Source organism: Abrus precatorius, unplaced genomic scaffold (assembly GCF_003935025.1).
Source record: "Abrus precatorius isolate BTA unplaced genomic scaffold, Abrus_2018 Scaffold6, whole genome shotgun sequence".
In the NCBI taxonomy this organism is placed as follows: Eukaryota; Viridiplantae; Streptophyta; class Magnoliopsida; order Fabales; family Fabaceae; genus Abrus; species Abrus precatorius.
Genome location: NW_020874406.1, coordinates 13,056,057 through 13,079,475, shown reverse-complemented (window position 1 = coordinate 13,079,475; position 23,419 = coordinate 13,056,057). Strand labels below are relative to the sequence as shown.

Genomic DNA, 23,419 nt, shown 5'->3' with positions numbered 1-23,419 from the left:
AGGGGTAAGAGCACAAGGGAGAGGGAGAGCGGGAGAAGGCTAATAGAGGGAAGGAAAAAGGATTAGATGAGGAGAGAAGGGGAAGGGGATGAATGGGGTGAAGGGGAAAGGAGGAGAGGAGAGTTAGATGAGGAGAGAGGGAGAAAGAGACTGGGTGGGCTGAAGGAAGAAGAGACGGGGAAGGGGAGGAAAGAAAGGGACTGAGTGAGAGGGAGGGAGGAAGAGGGTGGCTGGATTGGAAGGAGAGGAAAAGAGAGGGAGCCGAAGTAACGGAGAGAAGGAATTATCTTCTTCTTCTTCCTGCATATTTTTACTTAAGCTAATCCAGATTCGCTTAAGCGAAAATACGCAGAAAGAAGAAGATGCTACAGTGTATTTTTGCTTTCGCTTAAGCAAATATTTCTGGCTTAAGCAAATTTTTTTAACTTAAGACAAAATTACTTTTTACCAAAATTCACATAAGCGAAAAAATTTTGCTTAAGCAAACGCAAAACTGCAGCCTACAATTTCTGCTAAAAATATAGCCGATCCGAGTCCGTGTGAAAGAATCGGTATCAATGTTCCTCTGAAAACTTCGTTAACGACAACTTATCCTAAGTACGTTGCATTCTTGCTTGAAAGTTCTTTAATAAAGAATCACTTTTATCTCCTGCCTCCATATATTGTTTTAAATTTCATTCATAGTTTTGTATGAATTGTATTAAAAATATATAATACTAGTATTAAATGATCTTAGGTTCACCCTTTTAAAGAATAACCTTTATTACTTAGTGAAATCCACATTAAATTTTATCCAATAAATGAATGTGTACTAAAACAATATAATACTAATATTATTCTTTAGCCTTTTATACTTTAGTCAATAATTTAAAAATAAATACACAAATCAAAGCAAGCCCAATAAATTTCAAATGTGCAGAAAGACTCCCAAGTAGTAATATACCAAGAACTCCAAATGTTTACAAACTTTTGCCTCTTACAGTTTCATAAAAGATAATAAAGAATTCCTACTTAGAAAAAGACTATAATTGCCCGTTTTCCGTTTGACGCATAGAATTGGATATAAAATTAATGCTTAGAATATTACAATTGGATTTATTAATTTTAAATGTTATGTTTGGTAGTCTTTTAAAAGTTAGAATCATAATTTCATATGACAATTCTATGAAATTAAAAAATAACTAGCATTGATCTTTTTTAATTCTCAACTTGTATTCTAAAATTATGAATTTCTATGTTTTATAACTTTTATGTTTCTCAAGTTTGTAACTTGACTACTTCTCATCTCTAATTAAACTCTGTTCTTTTCATCTTTATTTAGCCTCTTGTTTATCTGCATCAATAATTACAAAATTAAATTTATTTTTCTATAATTATAGAATATTATACTATTAAGAGTTTTTGTCAAAATAGGGTATTATTAAAAAAGTATCAAAAAAATATATAATAAAATATATTTTTATTTAGAGTAATTTTTACCATTACTTTAAGTATTGTTTTTTAGAAGAATAATATTTATTTTTTTAATAATAAAATAATAAGTATAGTCCATAATATTATTTATTTTTTTATTATTAAAAGAAATAATTCCATAAAAGAGCAAGGAGAGTTTCATTCCTTGTTAGTTACGAGAGACAATGAATGTGCGGAAGATAGCAGGCAGAGGGGAGGGAGTAGCAATTTTTCTTGCAATGGAAGATGGCGGGAAGAAGGGGAGAGTTTTTTAAGAGGAGGGACGAAATTGACATGGTTTTTCCTCATTATAGTGGAGCTGATGAATGCGCTTCTTTATGGTCCACCTTCGCTGCTCCTCATGTTCAAGGTTCGATGTTTCAAGTTAGAGTATGTTGCATTCTTTGTGTCCTGTTAATCACCGGAAAATTGCTCATGTAGCCCGCTTTGTTGTTGCATAATTGTGATGATCGTCCCATGAGTTATTTTTTTAATAATTAAAATACAAGTATCCTCTGTGTCGTTGACAATAAAAATGATAATTTGATATAGAAACGATACTTTAGAATAATAAGGTTGAACAAATATTAATTTTTGCGTAAAAAAATATTGCACTTTTATGTCAGTCAATCAATAATTTTGATATTACATACCAAATACTTTTAAACACTAAAATTTTTCAATTTGTTTTATTACATAAACTGATGACATAATAATGTAATTTTTCAGTTTTGTAGTTTTAAAATACTTTTTATATATCCATAATTGTTATATAATTTTGATTTGATTCACAAAATTTTAGTTCTTAGTATATTTTTTATTGCTATATATATTTTTTGGTTGAGCATTTTTTTTTTAACTTTTAGTATATTAATTACAATTTTTCATAAATTTAAATATTAATTATTTTTTATTTTTTAAAATAAGTTTTTTTTTTTTTGTCTAAAAATGATATGGCTAAAATTTTACATGTCAGAAGAAACTTAAAAAATATTGAAAATTAATGATACACTTGCAAATGTTGTAGCTTATTCATTTTATCCTATAAAAGCAAGTGTTGAGAAAATATCTGTTGAAATTTCTAATATTTCAAATTTAGATAAATCGGAACTACTTTGAACTTATGATGTTCTTACCGGTATCTAAATTTCTAATATTTCAAATTTAGATAAAACCTGTGCATGTTTCTTCATGTTCTACAAATGGCAGCCCGCCGCGCATACGAGATTCAATATAATGTGCAAATTTCAATATCGTCTAAACAAGAAAATTAATAAAATTGAAGACATCTGAGTTTCTCACTTATTAAACCAATATAAGCATCTTAACTGACAATTTTCCAGAGGGCACTGGAGAAATATATATTATATACACACAAGGCGTATTTTGGGCAATACAAATCTAAATTTTGTACAATTGGTAAATCAGCCTCAAATTAACCTTGGAAATGAATCACATTAATGAGGTATAATATCAAGTCCTAATTTTAGATAAATTGCAATTAACTTCCATTACGTAGTTGCTTTTGGAAAAGGGCGTCCATACGGATGACAACACTCAAGTCCAAAATTTAGTAAACGAAAAGTTACCATGTGAGGATGTTGGAGGAGCTATAATATCCATGGCAAAGACTAATGCATCTTCCCACGGGAGTTGCTCTTTTCTCTATCAACACTGTCTAGGTTCCTGCAAAATGAATCCCAGCTCCGGAATCACTAAATTGACAACTTATGATTTGGAATACAGCACCAGGAAAGATCTTCACCTGTCGAATTACCTCTCAACGATTCCAGTTGTTTCTGAGATGGTTTACTTGCCTGAAAGAATTTTGATGGCTTGGTTATGGCTTAGTGCAATTGTGAAAGATACATCAAACATGTCTAGATAAAAACACGAGAATAGTGAAATAATATTGATCTGCATACTGACACTGATGCGTAACTGTTTACTGCATCTGCTATGGACCTCCAGGTATTCTTCATAGGACTGCAGCCAAAACACACACAAAGTTAGCAGAAAAACATGCACGTGAAACCAATACAGATATACCAATTATACAAGTGTGCAGAATTCAACAACAAAAAACCCTGTCCCTGGGTAGCTTCATGCAACAAATTTTCATCAACAGCTCCATGACCTAAATCTAGAGAGGAACTCAATATCCAGTAAAGATAGCAGGCTTCCATGTCTTCTTTGGGATCTAGGAACAGGGCAGGGAGTATTTTAAGGAACTCAACGTAAAATGGTTCTATAGTCTGATACTATACAAAATTAAAACTGCAAAGTTGAAACTTCTCACTTCCCGAATATCCAATTTAACAAAATTTTAAGACACCAAAATGCATATAAGCTTGTATAATGAGGGTAAACATTAGTAAGAGTTCCTTCAAAGGAGTCTGGGTTAAGGCTATGCAAGTCATAGTATGGAATCTCTTTTGCGTTGGCTTTGACTTGGCTTGTATAATGACTTGGCTTTGACTTTGCCAAGTCCATGTGATCGCAAGTCATTCCCTAAATAAGTTTCTTAGAGACAACTAAACAATAATTTGAAATAAAACGGGCAAAAAAATAATTGATTAGATGATGAAAGATAAATTCCCAGTACCATGTCAAGAAAATCATCCTCGGTTAGGGTACTAGCTAAAGGGCTTCCTGAAGACAGAGCCCGAAAATCAAATTGAGAAGCCTCATCCTTGATCACTTGTAGCTTTGGAATGCGCTCACTAAAATGAGAACGTTTAATCCCTGATGACACTTGTGATGACTCCGAAGAGAGAGGCAATATTTCAGTGAACATTTTCCCCCTGAATCTTTGGTTTGTTGAATGAAATCTATTTGCTTCAGGTTGATTCTGATAAAACAAGGAAGAATAAGGCAGGGGCATTGACCATGACAAATGCAGTGGAGGAAAATTAGAGTCTTCATCTCCCATTGAACCTGGCGTATTTGCATAATGCTCCTTCAAAGAAAAATCATCCCTCGATGAACTGCACATACAAAAACCAATAAGCAGTGAGCCTCTTTAAATGCAGCCAAAACACAATATCTATCACCTCTCTACAAGATTTACCTGCTTAGCAGGCCGTCTGTAACATGCTTATCATCAAGGAGTTCGCAAAGAGCTAGGCCAATATCTGGAGATAATTCCTAGAAAGGGCACTTAACTCAGAGTCACATAATACATGCTTAATTTTCAAAAGGTGCAAGAGGGAAAAATAAAAGGGAACCTGGCAATCTCTGCTAATTTTGACAGGTTTATAGTCATTCAATGGATTCTTGAGATGTAGAGTCTTGTGGAAAGGCAAATCATTCAAACACAGCCATTTGACCTTAAAACTGCGACCCCAAGGATTACTTTTACCACTCCCCTCACTCCAAACATTGTCCCTCCTCCATCCAATGGCGGACATCATTTGTGCATACCCTTGGAAGGAACCGCTCATGTTGACACTAAATATAAGGATTACAGTGCCTGAATTCTGTAATATAAGCAAATAATTATCAAAGTTGTTTTTATCTTAGGATAATTTCATTCCCTAAATCTTGACAGATTCTGAAGTAAATAACAATTTCAACAATATAATTTAAGATCAGAAGAGGTGTCTTACATGAAAAGCTTCTTCCAGAATTGGTTCATTCATGATTTGTGTAGCCCAAATTCCTTTCTCAATAGACAAACGTAGATTTTGATAGTTCAAACTCTTAATGATAAAATATTTTATATTGTGCAATTTTTCCACTCCAATTTCAGTCGGATGAACTATCTGACCATGAGAATGTCCCACTCTCTCTGCTTTAGTTGAATTAATGTCTTCCTTAAACTTGCAACTTGAGCTCTCTAACAAAGGATTAGACATAAATCAGAGATCAAAAGAGAGAAAAAAAATCAAATATTAATGCAAAAGAAAAATGAAAGGAAAAGAACGCACATGCATGTTTATATAAATAGAGATGCACATGCATCTATGAAATGATTTTGAGGATATGATAAACTCCCTATTTCATTCCTTACCGTTGAAGTCAGTGATCCTCTGGACACACCGAAACTGCAAGTAAATTTTGCTAATTCGGGGTATGTTTGGATCTGTGAGATATGATGGACTGACAAGGTGATTCACATTCGGAAGTAGAGTTAAACAGTAAAAGGGAGTGGGATGCATTACCCCTCTTTACACACACGACCAAGCATATTTGATTTTTATTAGAAAATTGTAACTTCACCTCTATCTTTTGTCCGTCATTTTGTTATACGCATTTTATCTTATATGGAATGTACTGTGGTTTTAAATTAATGATTTTCTCATTCCATTTCTTACCCCAAATCTTAATTTCACACTCACTTTCTATCATATCCATTCTCCATCTTTCCCTTCTTTCTATCTCTCTTTATTTTATATCACATCTTTTACTTCACCTCTCTTCTTCTTCTTAATTTTCTTCCTATCGCTCTCATCTTCCACCCACTCTTGGAGTGTCAAAGAATTATTTCCCTTTCTTATCCCCACCATGCAAGTTCATTCACTCACATGACATGTAAATGACAAGTGAACGAACATTATCACAACCTGGGTCATCTAAATTTCCAATGTCATGTCTACATTCAGTCACTGATGAATCAACCACTGAAGCACTTTCCTTTGCACTATCAGAAGACATCCCAATCCCAATTGACCTGTCAAGAAATTTTAAATCAGTGAGCATAATAGATATCACAGCCACCCAAACCGAAGAGAACCGTAGAATCAACCGCGCAGAAAACATGGAGTGCAACACCAATTTTGATACACAATTGTTTTCTCGGACTTACAGGGACTTAGTATCTTGTTTTAAAAATAAAAAAAACAGATAACCTATGTGTTCCTTACATCCACACATCTGTTCAGTATTCATAAACCATAATCATTTGTGGGTATTAAAATACATCACAGCATTATCAATTATAAAAATGGAAGCAGAGATGAGTAACATATCCCTGAGTCCTAACCATTATCAATAGAGCATGATAGTGGCAGATGAACCTAAAACATTTGAACAGTGTAACGCACTGGTTACAAGTGTGAGAATCGAAGGTAACATTGACATAGCATAGCGAACAAAGAGAGAAACGCTTGCAAAGCTAATAACATTTGAAGTGAAAGCATTGGCACTAAATCATGATTCAACACAAACACAACCATTCCATTATCCGAGAAGGAGAGAAAAAGACGCACGCGCTACACAGATTACGATTCGAATTAGAACTGTAGAAGTATGAGTACTGTGATAGGGTGAAGTGCGGTGTCGGAGCCCTAGTTGGCGCGCGCGTTATCACTTTCGATTCGCCCTCTTCTATCCTTATCGCTAATGGCTAATGCCCATGCTCTCTACTCTGCTTCTTTCCTTTTATTTTCTTGGCTTTTCTTTCCTGCAAGTGTTTACTGTTATCTATTTTCCCTCTTGCCTTTTTTTTTTTTTTTTTAACTATATCTTCTTAAATTATTCAGTTAAATAACCTATTTATAAAAATAAATACATCTTTTTGTCTAGTTATAAAAATAAATACTTCATTGCACATAAAAAAATTACTTAATTTATCTAAATTAATAAAAAATTATTTATATTAATTCATTTATTTATATAAATAAATAGTGAGAATTTTAGTATGACAAATTTTACAATAAATAAAAATATAAAAATTAATAACTAATGTTTTTAAATTTTTTTCTTATATTTTGAATAAAAATAGTTATTACTATTTATAAATAAAATCAAAGATAGTAATGTATTACTATTTTTATATTTTATGTTTTTAATTAAAAATTTAGTTTAAATACATTGATAATATAAAAAAAAAACGTTATCATCGATTGTCATATAATTTTTATATTTTTATAATAATTAATAAAAATAGTATGTAAAAATTTTTACAGGAAAAAATAAACTCTTTAATTAATTAAAATATTAACTAATCATAAATTTACAAATTTAATTATATTTACTTTTATATAATAAATGCATTAAGTTTAATTAAAATAAAAATTATATTTTTTAAAACAAAATTATTATTATTATTATTAAATTAGTTTCATCATGTGTTGTTGAAATCAATTTAACATTAGTTATGAATTGGATTTATAAAATTAAATTTTTTGAACGCCTCTATAATGTGTAATAAATATAATATTAAAATTAAAAATATTTTATTATAAATTATTAACTATTGACTGTTTATATAAAATTATTTTTAAGTCATTCCTTTTAAAATTTTGAATGAAACTTTCATCCCCTACTAGAAAAAAAAAATTAATTACCAAACTTATATAGTAATATATATATATATATATATATATATATATATATATATGCACATATTAGTATTTAGCGATAAAGGGGAACAATTATAATAATATTTATTTTTTTGTAAATTAATAAGAAACTTTAATATATTTTCATTTTTTTATTTTTTTACTGATGAATATTTAATAAAAATACAGTTATTAACAACATTTTCAGTCTCATTTTTATATGTAGAATATATTATTAGGATTAAATTAAAATTATATGCACCGTACAATATTTTTGTCAATAAAAAAATAAATTAAATGAATTTTAATTATTTATGTATGTATAATGTAAGATATTTTTATCCTTTTTTTAATATGATAGAGAAAATTTAAAAAAATATAAAATTTATTTAAAATCGACTCAAATAAAAAGTAATTTTTTTAATTTTGTTTACTTTTAACTATAAACATGAATATTTAATACATTTTAAATAATTATGATATGTTGGTTCTTAATATAATTAAAATTAAATTTTTCATTTAAAATTTTAACAATATATTATATTGTACACATTTAAAAAAAAAAAAAAACTTCAAAATATACTGACTGAAATTTGGTACGTTGTGTTAGAATTTTTCAATAAATTTGTGTGAACTACACTCAATTTGTAACTTTTGTTTTGTCGAAACAAACTAATATTATAACTTTTTAACGATGTAACGTGATTAATTATTTAGGACTTCAAACAATTTGAATGAACTTAATCTCTACATCAATAATGAAATGTGTCTCGAGTTAATAAATAATATGATTAATTTCTTTATTATCACAAAAATATTTTATTTTTCTCTAGAGTTACCACATTAAAAATTTAAAATAATTAAAGATTGTAATCAAGCAAAAGAATATTAAAAAAATAATGGAGGTCAAATAAATAATAATATTATCAATATATATATATATATTAATAATTTACTTTTTATTAGAAAAATATATGCTAATACATGTTAATCGAATATATTAAATTCCATCAACAACGTTTAATTTACAAAACAAGCTCAAAAGAAAATTTAAACTTAATTTGGATAATCATAAGCAAAAAAAAGTTAATCAAATATGAAAATTCGAATATATAAGTATTATTTAATAAAGGAAGCCAAAAACTCAACTAAAGCAAATTCGGGGCACATATATGGCCTATATTATTGGTGCAACACTTGAGAATTATTGGTGACAGAAGCATACGATACAAACACGATGGATTACACATGCGTATGCAATTGAATGATGATCACTCTGGAAGACCTTCCTGAGTCATCCTGAATAGTTTGTGCTGAATATGCTGAGCAAAAGTGCGAGGGGGAAAGCGTGCTGGTTCTGTTTCAGTAACAAGCTCAGGAAGTGGCTTCAGGATGATCTTTTCCTTGGGGGGTTCACAGAACACTGCCCATGATATTCTAACCTTTTCCTTGTTCACCAGACCCCTATGCAGAATACTCTTGTACTCGCCATTGCTAAGGATCTCAATGGTGTCACCAATGTGCATGAGAATGGAATCGGGGACACATTTTGCTGTGACCCATTTGCCATCGTAGAAAAGCTGCAAACCTGGCACCATATTATGAAGAAGGAAAGTGAGTGAACTTACATCGGTGTGGGCTTCAACTCCAAGAGCCAATTCTGGCTGGGGACAAATCGGGTAATAGTTGATCTTCAACTGCAGTAAAAGTTCTTCCATTCCACCAACTTCCTTCTCCAATCTCCCTCCTTCCAACCCCAATCCAAGAGATAGCACTTCCAGTATCTTGCTTGCAAGCCCTCTTAGTTTTTTAGCATACTCGCTTGTGACCTCACTGCTTGCATACATGAAGCAATAGTTCCAATTAGGTTTCAATTACTACCTATAATTTATTATGTTTTTGTTAAATAAGTTCTTATTATGATTTAAAGATTTTTTTAAAAAAAATTATTAATTCAATTAAATTCTTATTGATTGTGTAAAATTTTATAATTAAGATTCAAAAACTTATACCGGTTAAATAAAATAATTTACCTAAACATTCACTAATTAAGCATATTTTACCTTCAGCATTAACTAAGGAGTTATTTAAAAGCGGATTAATTTTTTTCCTATAAATTTTTATTTTAATTCTTATACTTTAAAAGTTTATTTCTTAGTCATTATCATTTTAATTCCTTTAGCTTTTAACCCCTTTAATTTCATTTTATTTAAAATTTAATCCCTATATTTTTACTCTTTTAGATTTTGATTCATTTAATTAATTAGGCATTGATCTTGATGTATGTCTCTTAAAAGCTACATGCGGTGACATATTTTGCTAATGATAGCGCAAAACTTTTAAAAAACTATAAGAACAAAAAATATATATACTTTAAAAATATAAATCAAAATCGAAGTGCATATTTTTTTAAAATTGTAAACATTATTTTTTTACAATTTATGTATATCTCAATTTTAATTTAATTTTTGGTCTTTATAAATTTATTATTTTAGGTGTTTGTCCCAAGTAAGTACCTGCAGCAAAGGCATGCGCTGGCATGTATCATTGAAGAGATAACTATCAAGACTTATATTTAGTCTAGTGATAATAAATATTAGAATCAATCTTTTAAAATTTAGATACCAAAACTAAAATTGAATGGTAAATTTTAAAAACCAAAAATAAAAAATCAACCTCTGAAAATATAGATAATCCATTAGAAATTTTAAAATTATATATATCTATTTGATCATTTTAATAAAACTATATAAAGACTTATAAAATAGTTTAAGAAACAATTAATACCATTTATTTCATAAACATAGTTTGTACTTTCAAATAAAGACAATCGAGAAAAAGGGAATTAATTCCTTAAGCATGTGATCACGAGGAAAAAACTAACGTTGGAATAGGTTTTTGCTTTCAATACCTAACCATATTCAATGAAAGAATTGATCTCACGTACACTGGAATGGTATTGATAGTTACTATATGGAATCAAAAGATAAAAGAGTTTTATTATGTCCTCGAATAATATTTTTATTATTTTATAAATTAAATATTAAATAAAAAGGTTCATTTAGTATCACGTTAAAATATAAAATATATCAAATACTTTTTTCATTTAATAATTAGGATGATTGGTAGGAATAAAGGGTAAGAGAGTTTATAGTTATTTAAAATATGAATGAATGAAATGGGAAAGTAGAAGAGAGAAGAGAAGAGAAGCATGGAGTGACTCACGTATAATCAGCAGGTTTCTTTGGCCATATGGACAAGTCACGCTTGTCCTCAGGGAAAACAAGATGGAAGTAATAATCTTCCCACTCCAATTGGCCACTAGCAGAATTGGCTAGTTTGCTTCCATACCCTTGAATCTTCCCAGAAGCTTGATCATTCGCGTACTTCTCCTTTTCCTCAACTGGGAGAGAGAAGAAGCCTTCTCCAGCTTTCTTCAAACGGTTTATGAGTTCATCAGGGATCCCATGGTTTACCAAATGCATCACACCCCACTCTTGTGCTGCTTTCTTCAGCTTCTCTCGGCATTTCGCTCTAACACACTCATCTTCACTGTCTATTTCTCTCAAGTCAATTGTAGGAACTTGAGGCCCTTCCTTCTTCTCTTCTTCGAACACGTTCCCTATGCTCGTCAACTCTTCTTTCGGCCTCACATATTCTCGAGGGATGGATCGAATCCCACTACTTGCCAAGCTTTCAACTCTTGGTGCCACCGTCCCCATAAAAATATAGGTTTACTTAAAATTTTCTTTTCTATGTTGTTGCCTTTGTATCTTGGTATCCAGTGTCACTTCACTTTCAACTCTGAAAAGCCTAATTCGAGTTAGTAAGGTATATATAATACTTGGTCGAATTCTATAATTCTACGTGATGTCAAATTGTCAATGTCCGTAGTAACAACTAATGATAATCACCGTACCGGTGGTCACGTGGCCAACTTCTCAACCAGACAATCAACCATGTGAAATGTTCTAAAAAAATTGCCGTTAATGGTTAGGGTTGACCGGAGGTTAAAGCACGTGATCGGCACACAACCCTGCCTAACCGTCTCAATTTTCTTTTCCGCTTAATCTTTCCCCAACTTTCAAGTTCTACCAACCTTAATCAAGTTTCCCCTCAAACAATGCGTAAAGAGGAAAGCACACGAAAGGCATCGTAAATTTTTCCGTGACATTTAGCGATTCGTATATTTGTTGCTAATGAATCGTGTGGCTCGTTGCCCCAACGTTATCGATTTACTGTATCTGATATTATATTAAACAAACTAGTTTCATTTTTTATATGCATCTATGTCTGCAAAATGCACTAAATAATCAAATAAGACATTATTTTGTGGTCCCTTTTTTTTTCAGAAAAACACTTCCCTTATTTATAGCACCTGTGGACTTGTTTGGACCAAATAAATTTCACGTTCAGCAATTTCACAAATATTAACCTATAAATAATTCATTGCCAACGAGAAAATTATTCAGAATTATAAGTGCATTTGTTTAACACTCAAATTTACGAGCGAATTACGTGTAACTTACAATTTATATTAAGAAAGTTTGATTATAGTTTTTGTTATTTGAATTTGAACTATGGGTGATTTGAGTTTTAAATTTTATTTGAGCTACTTAAATTTGTATTTTAAAAATTTAGTAAATTTGATCTTTTTTCATTTTTTTTTAATTTAAAATCACTAATTTTTTTTACGTACAATCTTTACAAATCATATAGATTAATTTTTTTTAATCAAATTTCATAAACTAAAATGTCAAATTGTATTGAAAATAAAAAAAAATTATAAATTTTTTTTGACAATTCAAATATGTTTTACACTATTATCTAATAATTATTATCATATCATTAAAAATTATAGACTTCTATAACAATTGCTTTAAAAGCTTTACATATGGTGATTTTTCATTAATTAATATTGTAAATATTTTTATATTAATAATGTTTTGAATTTTAACTTAAATAAATATCTCAAAATTTATCCTCTTTAAAGTCTAATCTCACATAAATTCTTGAAATTTTATTAAATTTTTAATATTATTATTAATTTAAAACTTTAAAATTATTTCAAGTTCTAATTCTATTATAAACCTCTAAAAATTTGGCTAAAAGCTAAAAAAATAATTTTAAATTAAAAAAATTGATAGAGTGACCAAATTTATATAATTTAAAAATAGAAAAAATTAACTACCTAAAAAAATTGAAATATGAAAATCATACCTAGTACAAACTAAAAAGACTAAAAGTATAGTTAATTTTTTTTTTCAAAATAAGTATATGAAAGATATTTTTAAAAAATATGTTTAATTTTTTCTTTGGCAAATTTTGTTTGTTTTATTATTTATAATGAATAAGGTGTGTGTGCACATCTGTAGGAAGACGGATTATCGTTTTTATAAATTACTTACAAAAGTTTAAAAAATAACGTAACATTAATTATTTCACTCTCACTATATATATTTCAAGAGAAAGGCATCTGATATTCAAACAGCCTACCGTAGGAAATTAAGTCTCCTTAAAATGTGACGCGTGAGGGGAGAACTGGCACCGATAAGTCAATTGATATTGAAGTTATCGGCAGGGGCAAAATACAACTGGTGTAATTTTCTGAAGCCTTTCATTTCGAGGATTATAAAAAAATTAGTGAATTTTTAAATTATTAAATTAAAATAAACTTTTAAGTGAATCAATATTTTAAAATTTAATATATTTTATAAATTAAATAAATTATTTTTATTTTTAATAAGATGATGTGTCAAAATTTAAAATCTAAATTTAAATTAAGATTGAGTAAGATTATAATAATCTTAATATTTAATTTATTTAAAAACATATATTAAATTTGATAATCTATTAAACATTGAAAAACTAAATTAAATTAAGTTTAAAAGTAAAATAAAAGATAATATTAAAAAGGAATTAAACTTAGTATAAAAGTAAAAAAAAATCTAGAAATGAGGAGGTCCTCCCAAAATCTCTATGTTTCTTTGGAAAATTGTTCATAATAGATTGTTAACTAATGTGGAAAGATACAAAAGAGAAATGACTAGGTCTATTGATTACTTTAGGTGTAATGAGGATGCAGAATTTGTCATTCATATTCTTAAGAATTGCTGGTTTGTCTATCAAATTTGGAATTCTCTTATTCTTCCTGAAAATTGGGCTTCTTATAATTTGCATTCTCAAGATTATAATAGATGTGTTGTTTGGGATAACTCTTTGGAATTTATAGAGAAATAGGAACCAAGCTATTTTCCAGAATCAACCTCTTTCACTGGAAGTTTGTTACAAAGCATTTTTCATGAGTTTGATTCCTTTGTTTTTTGTGGCAGGTTTTATCTGGAGTGTGATGGATCCCCAAAGCTAGATAAAGTGGCATGCCCCTATCCAGTCACATCTAAAGCTTAATGTGGATGGAGCTTCATATCCTATTTTTGGCCAAATTGGCTGCGGAAGTCTTATACAGGACTGTAAAGGAAGATTCTTAGCTGGGTTTTGTAGGGCCATTAATTCCTATCTTCCTATAGCTGCTGAGCTCTGGAGAGTATATTGGGGGCTCAAGATGGTTGTTCAGAAAAAGATTCAGTTGATTTGGATTGAATACGAGTCTTCTAAGACCATTTTTCTTATTGTCAATTATCCTAGTTGTAATCACTCTTTGTTTCTTATAATTAGTGAGCTTAAGAATTTGTTAAAACATATTCGTTTTATTATATTTAGTCATGTTTTGAGAAAAGCCAATCATTGTGCTGATTGGCTAACTAAGGCAGGGGCTGATGGCAAGATGTCTTCTTATTTTTTGGATTCAGCCCCTTTAAGTTTACTTTCTCTTTTATTATTGGATGCTATAAGGTTTTGGTACCCTAAAAGTATTACCTAGGTTTTTGCTATTGTTTGGGCTTTGAGCCCTTTTTATTAACAAAAAATTTGATAATTTATTAACATTGAAAAACTAAATCAAATTAAGTTTAAAAGTAAAATAAAAGATAATATTAAAAAGGAATTAAACTTAGTTTAAAATATAAAATAGTTACGTAATATAATAACAAAATAAATCTTAAAAATAACCGAATGAACTTCTAGAAAAATTATAGCAAGAGAACCAATTTAATGTAATAAAATTTCTCTTATCGTTAAAAGTAAATGAAAAAACTTTTAAAAAATAAAAATTAAAAATTATTTCTAATAAATGAAAGAATTAAAAAAATATATGAGTGATTTATGAGAGAAATTTTATTAATTTTTAAGATATTTTTCTTTTTAGAATAAAATTTCTAAAAGTAGGCCAATGTTTATATTTAGATGGTTACTAAAACTATTTTTATTAAAAAAAAAAAAAAAACCAAAATTAATCCACAGAGATAGAATAGATAAGTAAACGACATAATTATGTATTCTGGATGAGAGAATGGTTGGCAAAGTGAGAGGCAAACGACCAAAACCATCAGCCACATACATAAATTGGTATTCCATCCATTCATCCTTCGTAGAGTTCTTGCCATTGATATTTGATAATACGAAGTCACCACATCAAAAATTATGAGAGAGACGTTAATAATCCCAACAACGACGATAACTACAGTTTATTTGACGTTTAAAGTTTCAAAAGTCATTATCATATCTTATGATAATATTTTAAATAAAAATATCCTTTAATAGAATATTTATTTTTTTGGATCGAACAAATCAGAGAACTAACTAGACCGATTTAATTTTTAAAACAATAATAAAAATAATAGTTTTAGTGTTTATTCTTGTATACATATCTCAAACTTATTATTTGCATTTTAATCCAATAAAAACAATTATTTCATACTTTTATCACAATATATAACACAGATTATTTATTTCAATTTTTACAAATAAATACTTGTATTTAAATATAAACTATTTAACGGATAATTTTTTGTCAATATTATTATTATTATTATTGCAAATGTGGATTAATTTTAGGTCTAATTATCATCTTTACGAAACTTTAGATCAAATCTCATTTTCATCCCTCTCTCTTTCCAGATTTAGTGTATAACTTTTTTATATATATTATGGATTAGCATACATTATTTATTGGGTGAAATACAAGTAAATTTATTTTTTCCTTGTGAACAGGAAAATATTTATTGGCTGAAGAAATTAACTTGAGTTATTTTATTTAGATTCTTTCGTATGCTTTACAAAAATTTAAACAATTTATTAAAAAAAATAAATGCATAATCGGATAATATTTTATGAAAAAATTCTATCGTTTGATCTTTAATTACTACTTAGCAAGACCTACACTATTAAAGTAAAATTGGATTTTCTTAAATTATTTTTTAAAATATACAAATAAACAAATCCTATCCAATAAATCCCAGTTAGCAACATGAATTTTCGAGCCAACTATTCATCTCTAACACGAGTTTCTCTTCAAAATATTTGTAGTCTTCAATACCCAATCGACCATAAATTGAAATATAACAATCAACAAACACGGTTTCGCATCTTTTTTTTTTTAGTACGTATAGTGGCTGCAAATTGCACACTTAAGTGAGTGTAATTTGTAAGATTTTGGCTAGCTTAGTTTTAATATAATTGTTTTTTGCTATAAAATTGACTTTGAAGTAAAGTAATTTATGTTTTTTAATAAAAAAATATTAATCAAACACGAAAGTTTGTTGTTTCTCAGCCTAATTTGCTTCTGGCAAAATAATAAAAAAACAGTTAAAAACAATCAAGCGTGATTTTCATAATACAAAATCAAGTTTATATTAAGGTATGCGCGGGAATTTGACGTAGTAAGACAGATCTAAACATATACTGAAATTAAGCTCATTTCTAAACGTGTGTTTGATAAGAAGTAGAGAAGCAAAAAAACATAATGTTGTATTACTTCGAGAATTTCAAATTATATTTAATTATAGCTACTTTAGTATTTCATTCAATTAAAATTTATTTTATTTCAAAATAAATATGTACAATCTAATAATTAAAGAAAAAAATTATAATTTTTTAAATAATTATATATGTATAGATACAATAAAATTATTTTAAATAGTATTTTGTTAAAATAAATATTTTTAACACAATTATATAATTATGAATATTATGTATCAAAATGAAAAGGATGTAATAAAAAAATAATTTAAAATATAATTTATTTTGAAATAATATTTTTATTGTATTCCATGTCAATAATTTATATATATATATATATATATATTAATATTCATAAATTTAAGATATAAAATTTTAAAAAGTAAATTTTAAATTAAAAAATTAACAAAATTTTTATAAATATAAAAACAAGTATTTATAAAAAGTTAAAAAATTTATATAAAATAATAAAAGAAAGTTAAGTAACAATTTGAATCTTTAAATTTTAAAAAATAATTAAAAAATATAAATAAAAAGTAAAATCATTATAATAAAAGAGAGTATAATTCACACGTGCAAGTTAATCTTAATACTAAAATGTAACAACAAGGGAGAGTAAGTTTGTAAATACTTGACTTCCTAAATAATAAAATATATATTAATTTTACTTTCAAAATAAAAAATTAAACCATATTATTTTAACAAATTATAATTTTGAGTAAAGTCACTTTTATAAATTACCAAAAATATCTAATATTAAAATTTTAAAATTCTCACCCAAGGTACGTAATCAAAACGAGTAAAAATTCCTATAAATTACCAACAATTTTGATTTTAGATGCTTACTAATAGTAATACTTATTTGGTAACTCTCAGATTTTTAAAGAAAAATCTATAATATATATCACATTCCGCATTTTTTTTATAAAATTTTGTTTGAGAGAGAAAAAAAAAGAGTTTGAAGGATAATAATAAAAAAAGAATTTATACAAAACTTTCAAATCTAATAGAACTTAAAAATATACTATCACAATATGTTCTAAATAAAAATTCATAACATAAATATTTCTCCTTCTTTTCCTTCCAAAAAATAAAAATTTAACTTCCTCCTAAATGTATAAATATATCAAATATTTTTCCAATTACAAAAATAAACGAGGAAACAACTATCTTAGACGGTAATAAAAATTTACTACCTGCTTTTCTCTTTAATCTCCTCCAAATATTTCTCACAAATTTATTATTATTTGTTTTTGATCGAATATATATAGAGCGAGAGATTTTCCTTCTCTCAAATCAAAGTGTATGGATCATAAGTTCAAGGCTACAATTCTATATTATTTTGATCATTAAAGCCCATTTTGTTCTTAAAGAAAAAGAAGATTCAAGGCCGATTGTGGTTTGTGGATATCCTCGCCACAAAAGAAAGCTTCTGTTTGGGTCATAAGCTCATAGCTACAGTAGATTCTCTCGATGATGAAAGCCCCAAACTTAAAAGGCAAAATATTCAAGGCCGATTGGGAAAAGTCTGAAGTCGTTAAGGATGTTTTTGGAACAACTTATAGTTATAATGGCTTATATATATATATATATATATATATATATATATATATATAATTAAGTTTTCAAATTTTATCTGATTTGACAAGGTTAATTATATAAATTCAAAAAAATGTTATATTTAAATATCTATTTATGTAAGTATTTGTTTAATGAATTTATTTAAATTATTCTAAAATGAGTTGAAAATAACTTATAAGAATGATGAATTCCTTAAAAAAGTCTATGTATAAAGTTAAGGGTGAGTCTATTATCACTTCAAAATATTTATTAAGACAAACTCTTAGAATAGTTTGTATAAATATTTTTTTATTGATTAATCAAATTAATAATAGTAACATTTAAATAAAAAAAAAAACTTACATGAAGTGTGACATTCACTAACAGCATACACTTCTATAATTAAAACTGACGTTAAGTAAGCTATAACCAATCTAGTTAAGAAAGAGTTTGATTAGGTTATCTCAATAAATATATTTAGCGTTTTGTAGGATCCACCTCTGCCACGTGATAACCCATCGCGAACGCGTAGCCACGAACCGGAGATTCCATTTGGGCACACGATGCAGTTCACAAGACATGTCAAAAACATTCGTGAAACGAAACAAAGTACCAAAGTAGGAATAGGATCACTAAATGATGTGAAAGCAAGCGAAGAAGAAAGGGAGAATGAGCCGTTGCAATTCCCTTCCCTCCACACGTTCGTTGTTGCCTTATCTGTGGCTCTCTTCTTTATTTCTCTCCCTCCAATTGCCACAAATAATTAACATTAACAGCGCCAACACCAACACACTGTTTTTTTAGTAATCATCATGGCAAGCAAATTAGCCTTCACATTGACACACCCGCGTCCATTCACTGCCCCAACACCAACACCCTTGATTCCAATCTCTTCCTTCTCCTCCATTTCTGCTTCTAGAATCCTCCTTATTCAATTCAATGGCCGCCACTTATGCCTTCGCCGCCGGTTATTTGTGTTCTCCCCCAAGGCCACCACCGATCAACAAGGTCTTGTCTTATATTAACACCATCTTTTTATATCATACATTGGTCTCACACTGTTTCCCCTCGCTCTTCTCTTTCAGGCAATGTTGAGAAAGATGCTGTTGTTGATAGTAAGATCTTACCCTATTGTAGCTTAGATAAAAAAGAGAAGAAATCAATTGGTGAACTTGAGCAAGAATTTCTTCAAGCACTGCAGGTATTGCTCAAAACTAGGTCTTTTTTAACACCCATTAATTTGTTGCTGGCTTTATCTTGATTCATGTGTTATAATTCTAAGAAAATTAATTGTTTTTTGTTGAAAAGGCATTCTATTATGAGGGGAAGGCTATTATGTCAAACGAGGAATTTGATAATCTCAAGGAAGAACTTATGTGGGAAGGGAGCAGCGTTGTGATGCTAAGTATGGAACAACTTCACTAACAGTATAACTGCAGCTGTAATGAATAGTAACGTATGAATTCCTTCCTAGCTGTAACTGTATATTGTTTTTGAGTCTTTATTTGTTCAATGTATATAGGTTCTGATGAGCAAAAATTTCTGGAAGCGTCTATGGCTTATGTGTCTGGAAAACCAATCGTGAGCGACAAAGAGTTTGATGAATTGAAACTCAGGCTAAAGGTTTGCAATTTTTATACGATTTTTTTTTTAAATCGTGGCGGGGTGCAAATATGAACTGGTGTGAATTGATTATTAGTATCTCACTGTAAATTGAGAAAAAGAAACGAAAAGTATATGATGTGGGAATGAAGTAAACCTTATTCTCTTTTAGCCCTTTTCTTAAATATTTATTGGATCTATCCCTGATTCAAAGCAACTATCCATTTATAGAAATTAGGAAATGAATTATAAATTAATTATAGATTTTACTAAAAGTATTAACATTTTAAATATTCTATAAAAATACGTTTCATCAATTAGAAAAAAGAGTGTACTAATCCTAAATTAAATGCAAACTTTTGAAAATTTAGTTACATGTTTTGTATTTTTTAGATGGAAGGGAGTGAAATTGTGGCTGAGGGTCCAAGGTGCAGTCTTCGTAGTAGAAAGGTAAGTATTATTTATTATGTGTAGCCGATTCATGGGTTAAATCATTTTAGAAATGTTAAATAAAAATATATAAAAAAGTACTTCGGACAAGCAAAACTAAAGCTGTCGAAAATGTAGAAAAGGCACAATTTGGACAAATCCTTTATTTGAATTTTAATCCATTGCTGTATAAGTTCAAAGTGCATGGCATGCAGTTTCTTTTTGGTTGGCTTAAAAGTATTCATGCTTAGACCTATTTTTAATTATAAAATAAAATAATTTAACAGTTGAAACTTGAAACTGTTTATACTTTTTAAACAATTATAGACCATTCTTTTCCTCTTAACTGCTTGTCAAATTGGTTTTTGCTTATAAACTGTTGTAGTCGAAAAAGTATTTGCACTGTTGTCAATTGTACTTATTCATGAATCTTTGTGTAAAGCTGTTTAGTGGATTGAATAATCATTCTCGAAACATTAGATAGAAACATACATAGAAGTGGCTTTTCTTGTTAAATGTTTATTCCTTACCAATTGACATCCTTTTACAGGTTTACAGTGACCTTTCTGTTGATTATTTAAAGATGTTCCTGCTGAACGTTCCAGCAACTGTGATTGCATTAGGATTGTGAGTAACTCTCTTTCTGTGTGTAGAGTGCATGACTTCATGGTGCATTTAGCGCAAATTTTGATTCCGGCTACTGCCATTTAATATAACCACCCACATGACTTTTTGTATTTTCCATTTGTTCCCTGCTAGGTTCTTTTTCCTCGATGATTTAACTGGATTTGAGATCTCATATCTTCTAAAGGTATGCTCTCCTTATTTTCCCTTCATTCTAGCATTCTTAACTGGTTATTTAGATGTAGTTTGATTCTTTATGTGTGAGACAATAGTTTCACTTTTACAGTCCCCTCTTATGTGCCGTTGCCTTTTGGATCAGGAAGCAGTTTATCTTTATTGTTTATATCTTCTTAACAGAAAAAGATTCTCTAGAGTGAAATGCAAAGTGGATCACCATTTGATAAAATCTAAGTACATTGTAACGTGCTTCATTCTGGATATTGTTGTAGTACTTGATATCTATTCATCCTTTTAAATACCTTGTGGCCAGACACTAAATCCCAAAGAAGTAAGCCACATTGGTATTGAATTTTGGCTATTAACCAATCAAGTTTTACCTATGAGCAATCGGATCTGAGGGTGAGCAGAAACCAAAGCTAGTACAATGAGATTGATTAATCTCATGGACAAGAAATAAATTCTTCTAAATTTGAAAATGGTAATACCTGTAATAATTGTAACAGATGTTGTGAATTGTTGAGTGCAGCTTCCAGAGCCTTTTAGTTTCATTTTCACTTGGTTTGCCGCTGTTCCCCTCATTGTGTGGCTGGCTCAGTCAATTACAAGTGCAATTGTAAAAGATTTTTTGATTTTGAAGGTATAATTTTGGCAACACTATCTCCTTTATATTGAACCATTTCATATACTAACATAGTATCCTCTAAAGGGTCCCTGTCCTAACTGTGGCACTGAAAATACCTCTTTCTTTGGAACTATACTGTCAATTTCAAGTGGCGATTCCACCAACACTGTCAAATGTGAAAGGTAAGTATAAAACTACCCCTGCATTATCCGATCCCTGCCATTCCATATTATTCATTTTCCTACACATCATTAAACTGATATGATTTATGAATTATAATAGATCATTAGTTTAACCATCCAAAGTTAATTTTTTCCTCAGCTGTGGTACTAAAATGGTGTATGATTCAACTACAAGATTGATTACATTACCAGAAGGAAGTAATGCTTAAATGGAGTTACATGCCCTGTACAATCTTCTAGGATCGCTGCTAAATCTGTTGTAAGATATATTCTCGAGCCTGCATCTTCATCATAATTTGTCTGTCGCGGGATCTGTTCAAGATCTGTAAGGACATTCTGATCTACATATTCTATGTATTCTTATTTATACATACACGCATGCTAGTACCACCAGCAATGAGATGAGATCATCATAGGTAGAAGCTAGTGACTAATTTATCAAGTCAGGAAACTGCATGGTCATTGATCCCCTAAAGGCTATGAAATTATTGTGTGATCTCTAATGTATAATAATGTGTTATGTGCCACCACCATATCTAATAGGAAGTTGTTATTATAAGAACTTTGTATAGCAGAATCGTCCATTGGAGAGATGAGTTATGCGAGGATTCTTAAAACCGTTGATCAAGGTGTTTTTTTTTTTGGTTGGGGGTATAATTTAATAAAAAAGAAGATAAATAATTAACACTTAACTTTCTTTCAGCTATATATACTGTTTTTTTCACGGCGAGGTTTAATAAATACACGTAGACTCAATTATATTTTTCTTGGTAAAGACGTATTCTTAATTATATAATTTCTTACTACTTATACCAAATTATGGATAAGGCTATATTTATTTACCCATTTTATTTTTTGAATAAAAGTTAAAATCATTTAAGTTCATTTCCGTTATGTCGTATGAAATCTTGAGGAAAGGGAAGAGAGTTGAATACATTAAAAATTTTATTCATGTAAAAAATGTATTTACAATTATGGTGAGATAATCTGATTGATATTTTTCATAACCTCAACTAGTGAGGAAAACTTCATTTTGATCATAGAAGATACTGGATTAATCTTTCAGTTCCAAAAAATAAAAATAAAAATACCACTTTTATTCTTAAAAAATATTTTTCATTAATTTTATCTTTTTGAAGGGTTAAATTGATAGAAAAAATTAAAATTAAATTTGTACTTAAATTAAATTAACTGTAAGATCAAATTTGTTTACTTTCAAAAATAAAACATTTAAATAAATACTCTAAAAAGCTAAAATAACACATAATTCAAACTAAATAGATTAAACGTGTGCAATTAAACCAACAAAAATGTGTTTCTTAAACCACTAGAAAGGAATACATAAAGGTGATTTTATTTGTTCTTGGTTGGGAGTTCATAATTGGACTTCGCTAGTTCGAAAAGTGGATTTAGTGGTTATACCAGAACGGGCAAATTAAAAATGAAAGTCAGCCATATTTAAAATTTTATTGACTAATTAACAATCTTAAAGAAGCGATACAATGACTAAGGAGAATGAATTTTCTTATGGCTGCTCGGTGGATGAGATACATCACGTAAACCTATGAAACATGTTCGCACGTTTTTCACTGATGTTCTTCTTTTTCCTTCCCTGGCTACGGATTCTG

The 23,419-nt window shown here is 29.0% G+C and overlaps 3 protein-coding genes and 1 long non-coding RNA gene across 9 annotated transcripts; 1 reads left to right on the top strand and 3 right to left on the bottom strand.

Annotated features, from left to right (window-relative positions):
• Window positions 1–1,288: 1,288 nt before the first annotated feature.
• LOC113870017 lies at window positions 1,289–21,996 on the bottom strand. Its single transcript, XR_003505519.1, has 3 exons — window positions 21,857–21,996; window positions 16,695–16,697; window positions 1,289–1,298 (listed from the first exon to the last, which is right to left on the bottom strand). It is a non-coding gene; the product is annotated as an uncharacterized LOC113870017 (long non-coding RNA).
• Window positions 2,728–6,844, bottom strand: LOC113870013 (YTH domain-containing protein 1). Of its 4 annotated transcripts, none has more exons than XR_003505518.1 (9): window positions 6,711–6,807; window positions 5,465–6,124; window positions 5,061–5,290; window positions 4,680–4,931; window positions 4,523–4,586; window positions 4,058–4,439; window positions 3,382–3,438; window positions 3,218–3,269; window positions 2,728–3,138 (listed from the first exon to the last, which is right to left on the bottom strand). XR_003505518.1 is itself a non-coding variant. In XM_027506604.1 (9 exons), exons 2-9 carry the CDS (start codon window positions 5,610–5,612, stop codon window positions 3,131–3,133), a joined length of 1,206 nt encoding a protein of 401 aa, XP_027362405.1. In that variant the 5' UTR covers window positions 5,613–6,124; window positions 6,663–6,830; the 3' UTR covers window positions 2,735–3,130. The 4 variants fall into 4 exon arrangements, 3 of the variants coding, with proteins under 3 accessions (XP_027362405.1, XP_027362406.1, XP_027362404.1); XM_027506604.1 differs by having other exon boundaries at window positions 2,735–3,138; window positions 4,523–4,599; window positions 6,663–6,830; XM_027506605.1 differs by having other exon boundaries at window positions 2,753–3,138; window positions 3,378–3,438; window positions 4,523–4,599; window positions 6,018–6,830.
• Window positions 9,008–11,512, bottom strand: LOC113870014 (leucoanthocyanidin dioxygenase). The gene is made up of 2 exons (XM_027506606.1): window positions 10,962–11,512; window positions 9,008–9,569 (listed from the first exon to the last, which is right to left on the bottom strand). The coding sequence occupies exons 1-2, from the start codon at window positions 11,456–11,458 to the stop codon at window positions 9,008–9,010; spliced, it is 1,059 nt and encodes a 352-aa protein (XP_027362407.1). The 5' UTR covers window positions 11,459–11,512.
• Window positions 18,813–22,414, top strand: LOC113870015 (PGR5-like protein 1A, chloroplastic). 3 transcript variants are annotated; one of them, XM_027506607.1, is made up of 10 exons: window positions 18,813–19,160; window positions 19,238–19,353; window positions 19,461–19,557; window positions 19,675–19,775; window positions 20,148–20,204; window positions 20,734–20,810; window positions 20,943–20,994; window positions 21,514–21,624; window positions 21,694–21,791; window positions 21,931–22,414. In XM_027506607.1, the coding sequence occupies exons 1-10, from the start codon at window positions 18,965–18,967 to the stop codon at window positions 21,998–22,000; spliced, it is 975 nt and encodes a 324-aa protein (XP_027362408.1). In that variant the 5' UTR covers window positions 18,813–18,964; the 3' UTR covers window positions 22,001–22,414. The 3 variants fall into 3 exon arrangements, with proteins under 3 accessions (XP_027362408.1, XP_027362410.1, XP_027362409.1); XM_027506609.1 differs by having other exon boundaries at window positions 18,914–19,160; window positions 21,759–21,791; window positions 21,931–22,296; XM_027506608.1 differs by having other exon boundaries at window positions 18,965–19,165; window positions 19,249–19,353; window positions 21,931–22,343.
• The last annotated feature ends 1,005 nt before the right edge of the window (window positions 22,415–23,419 follow it).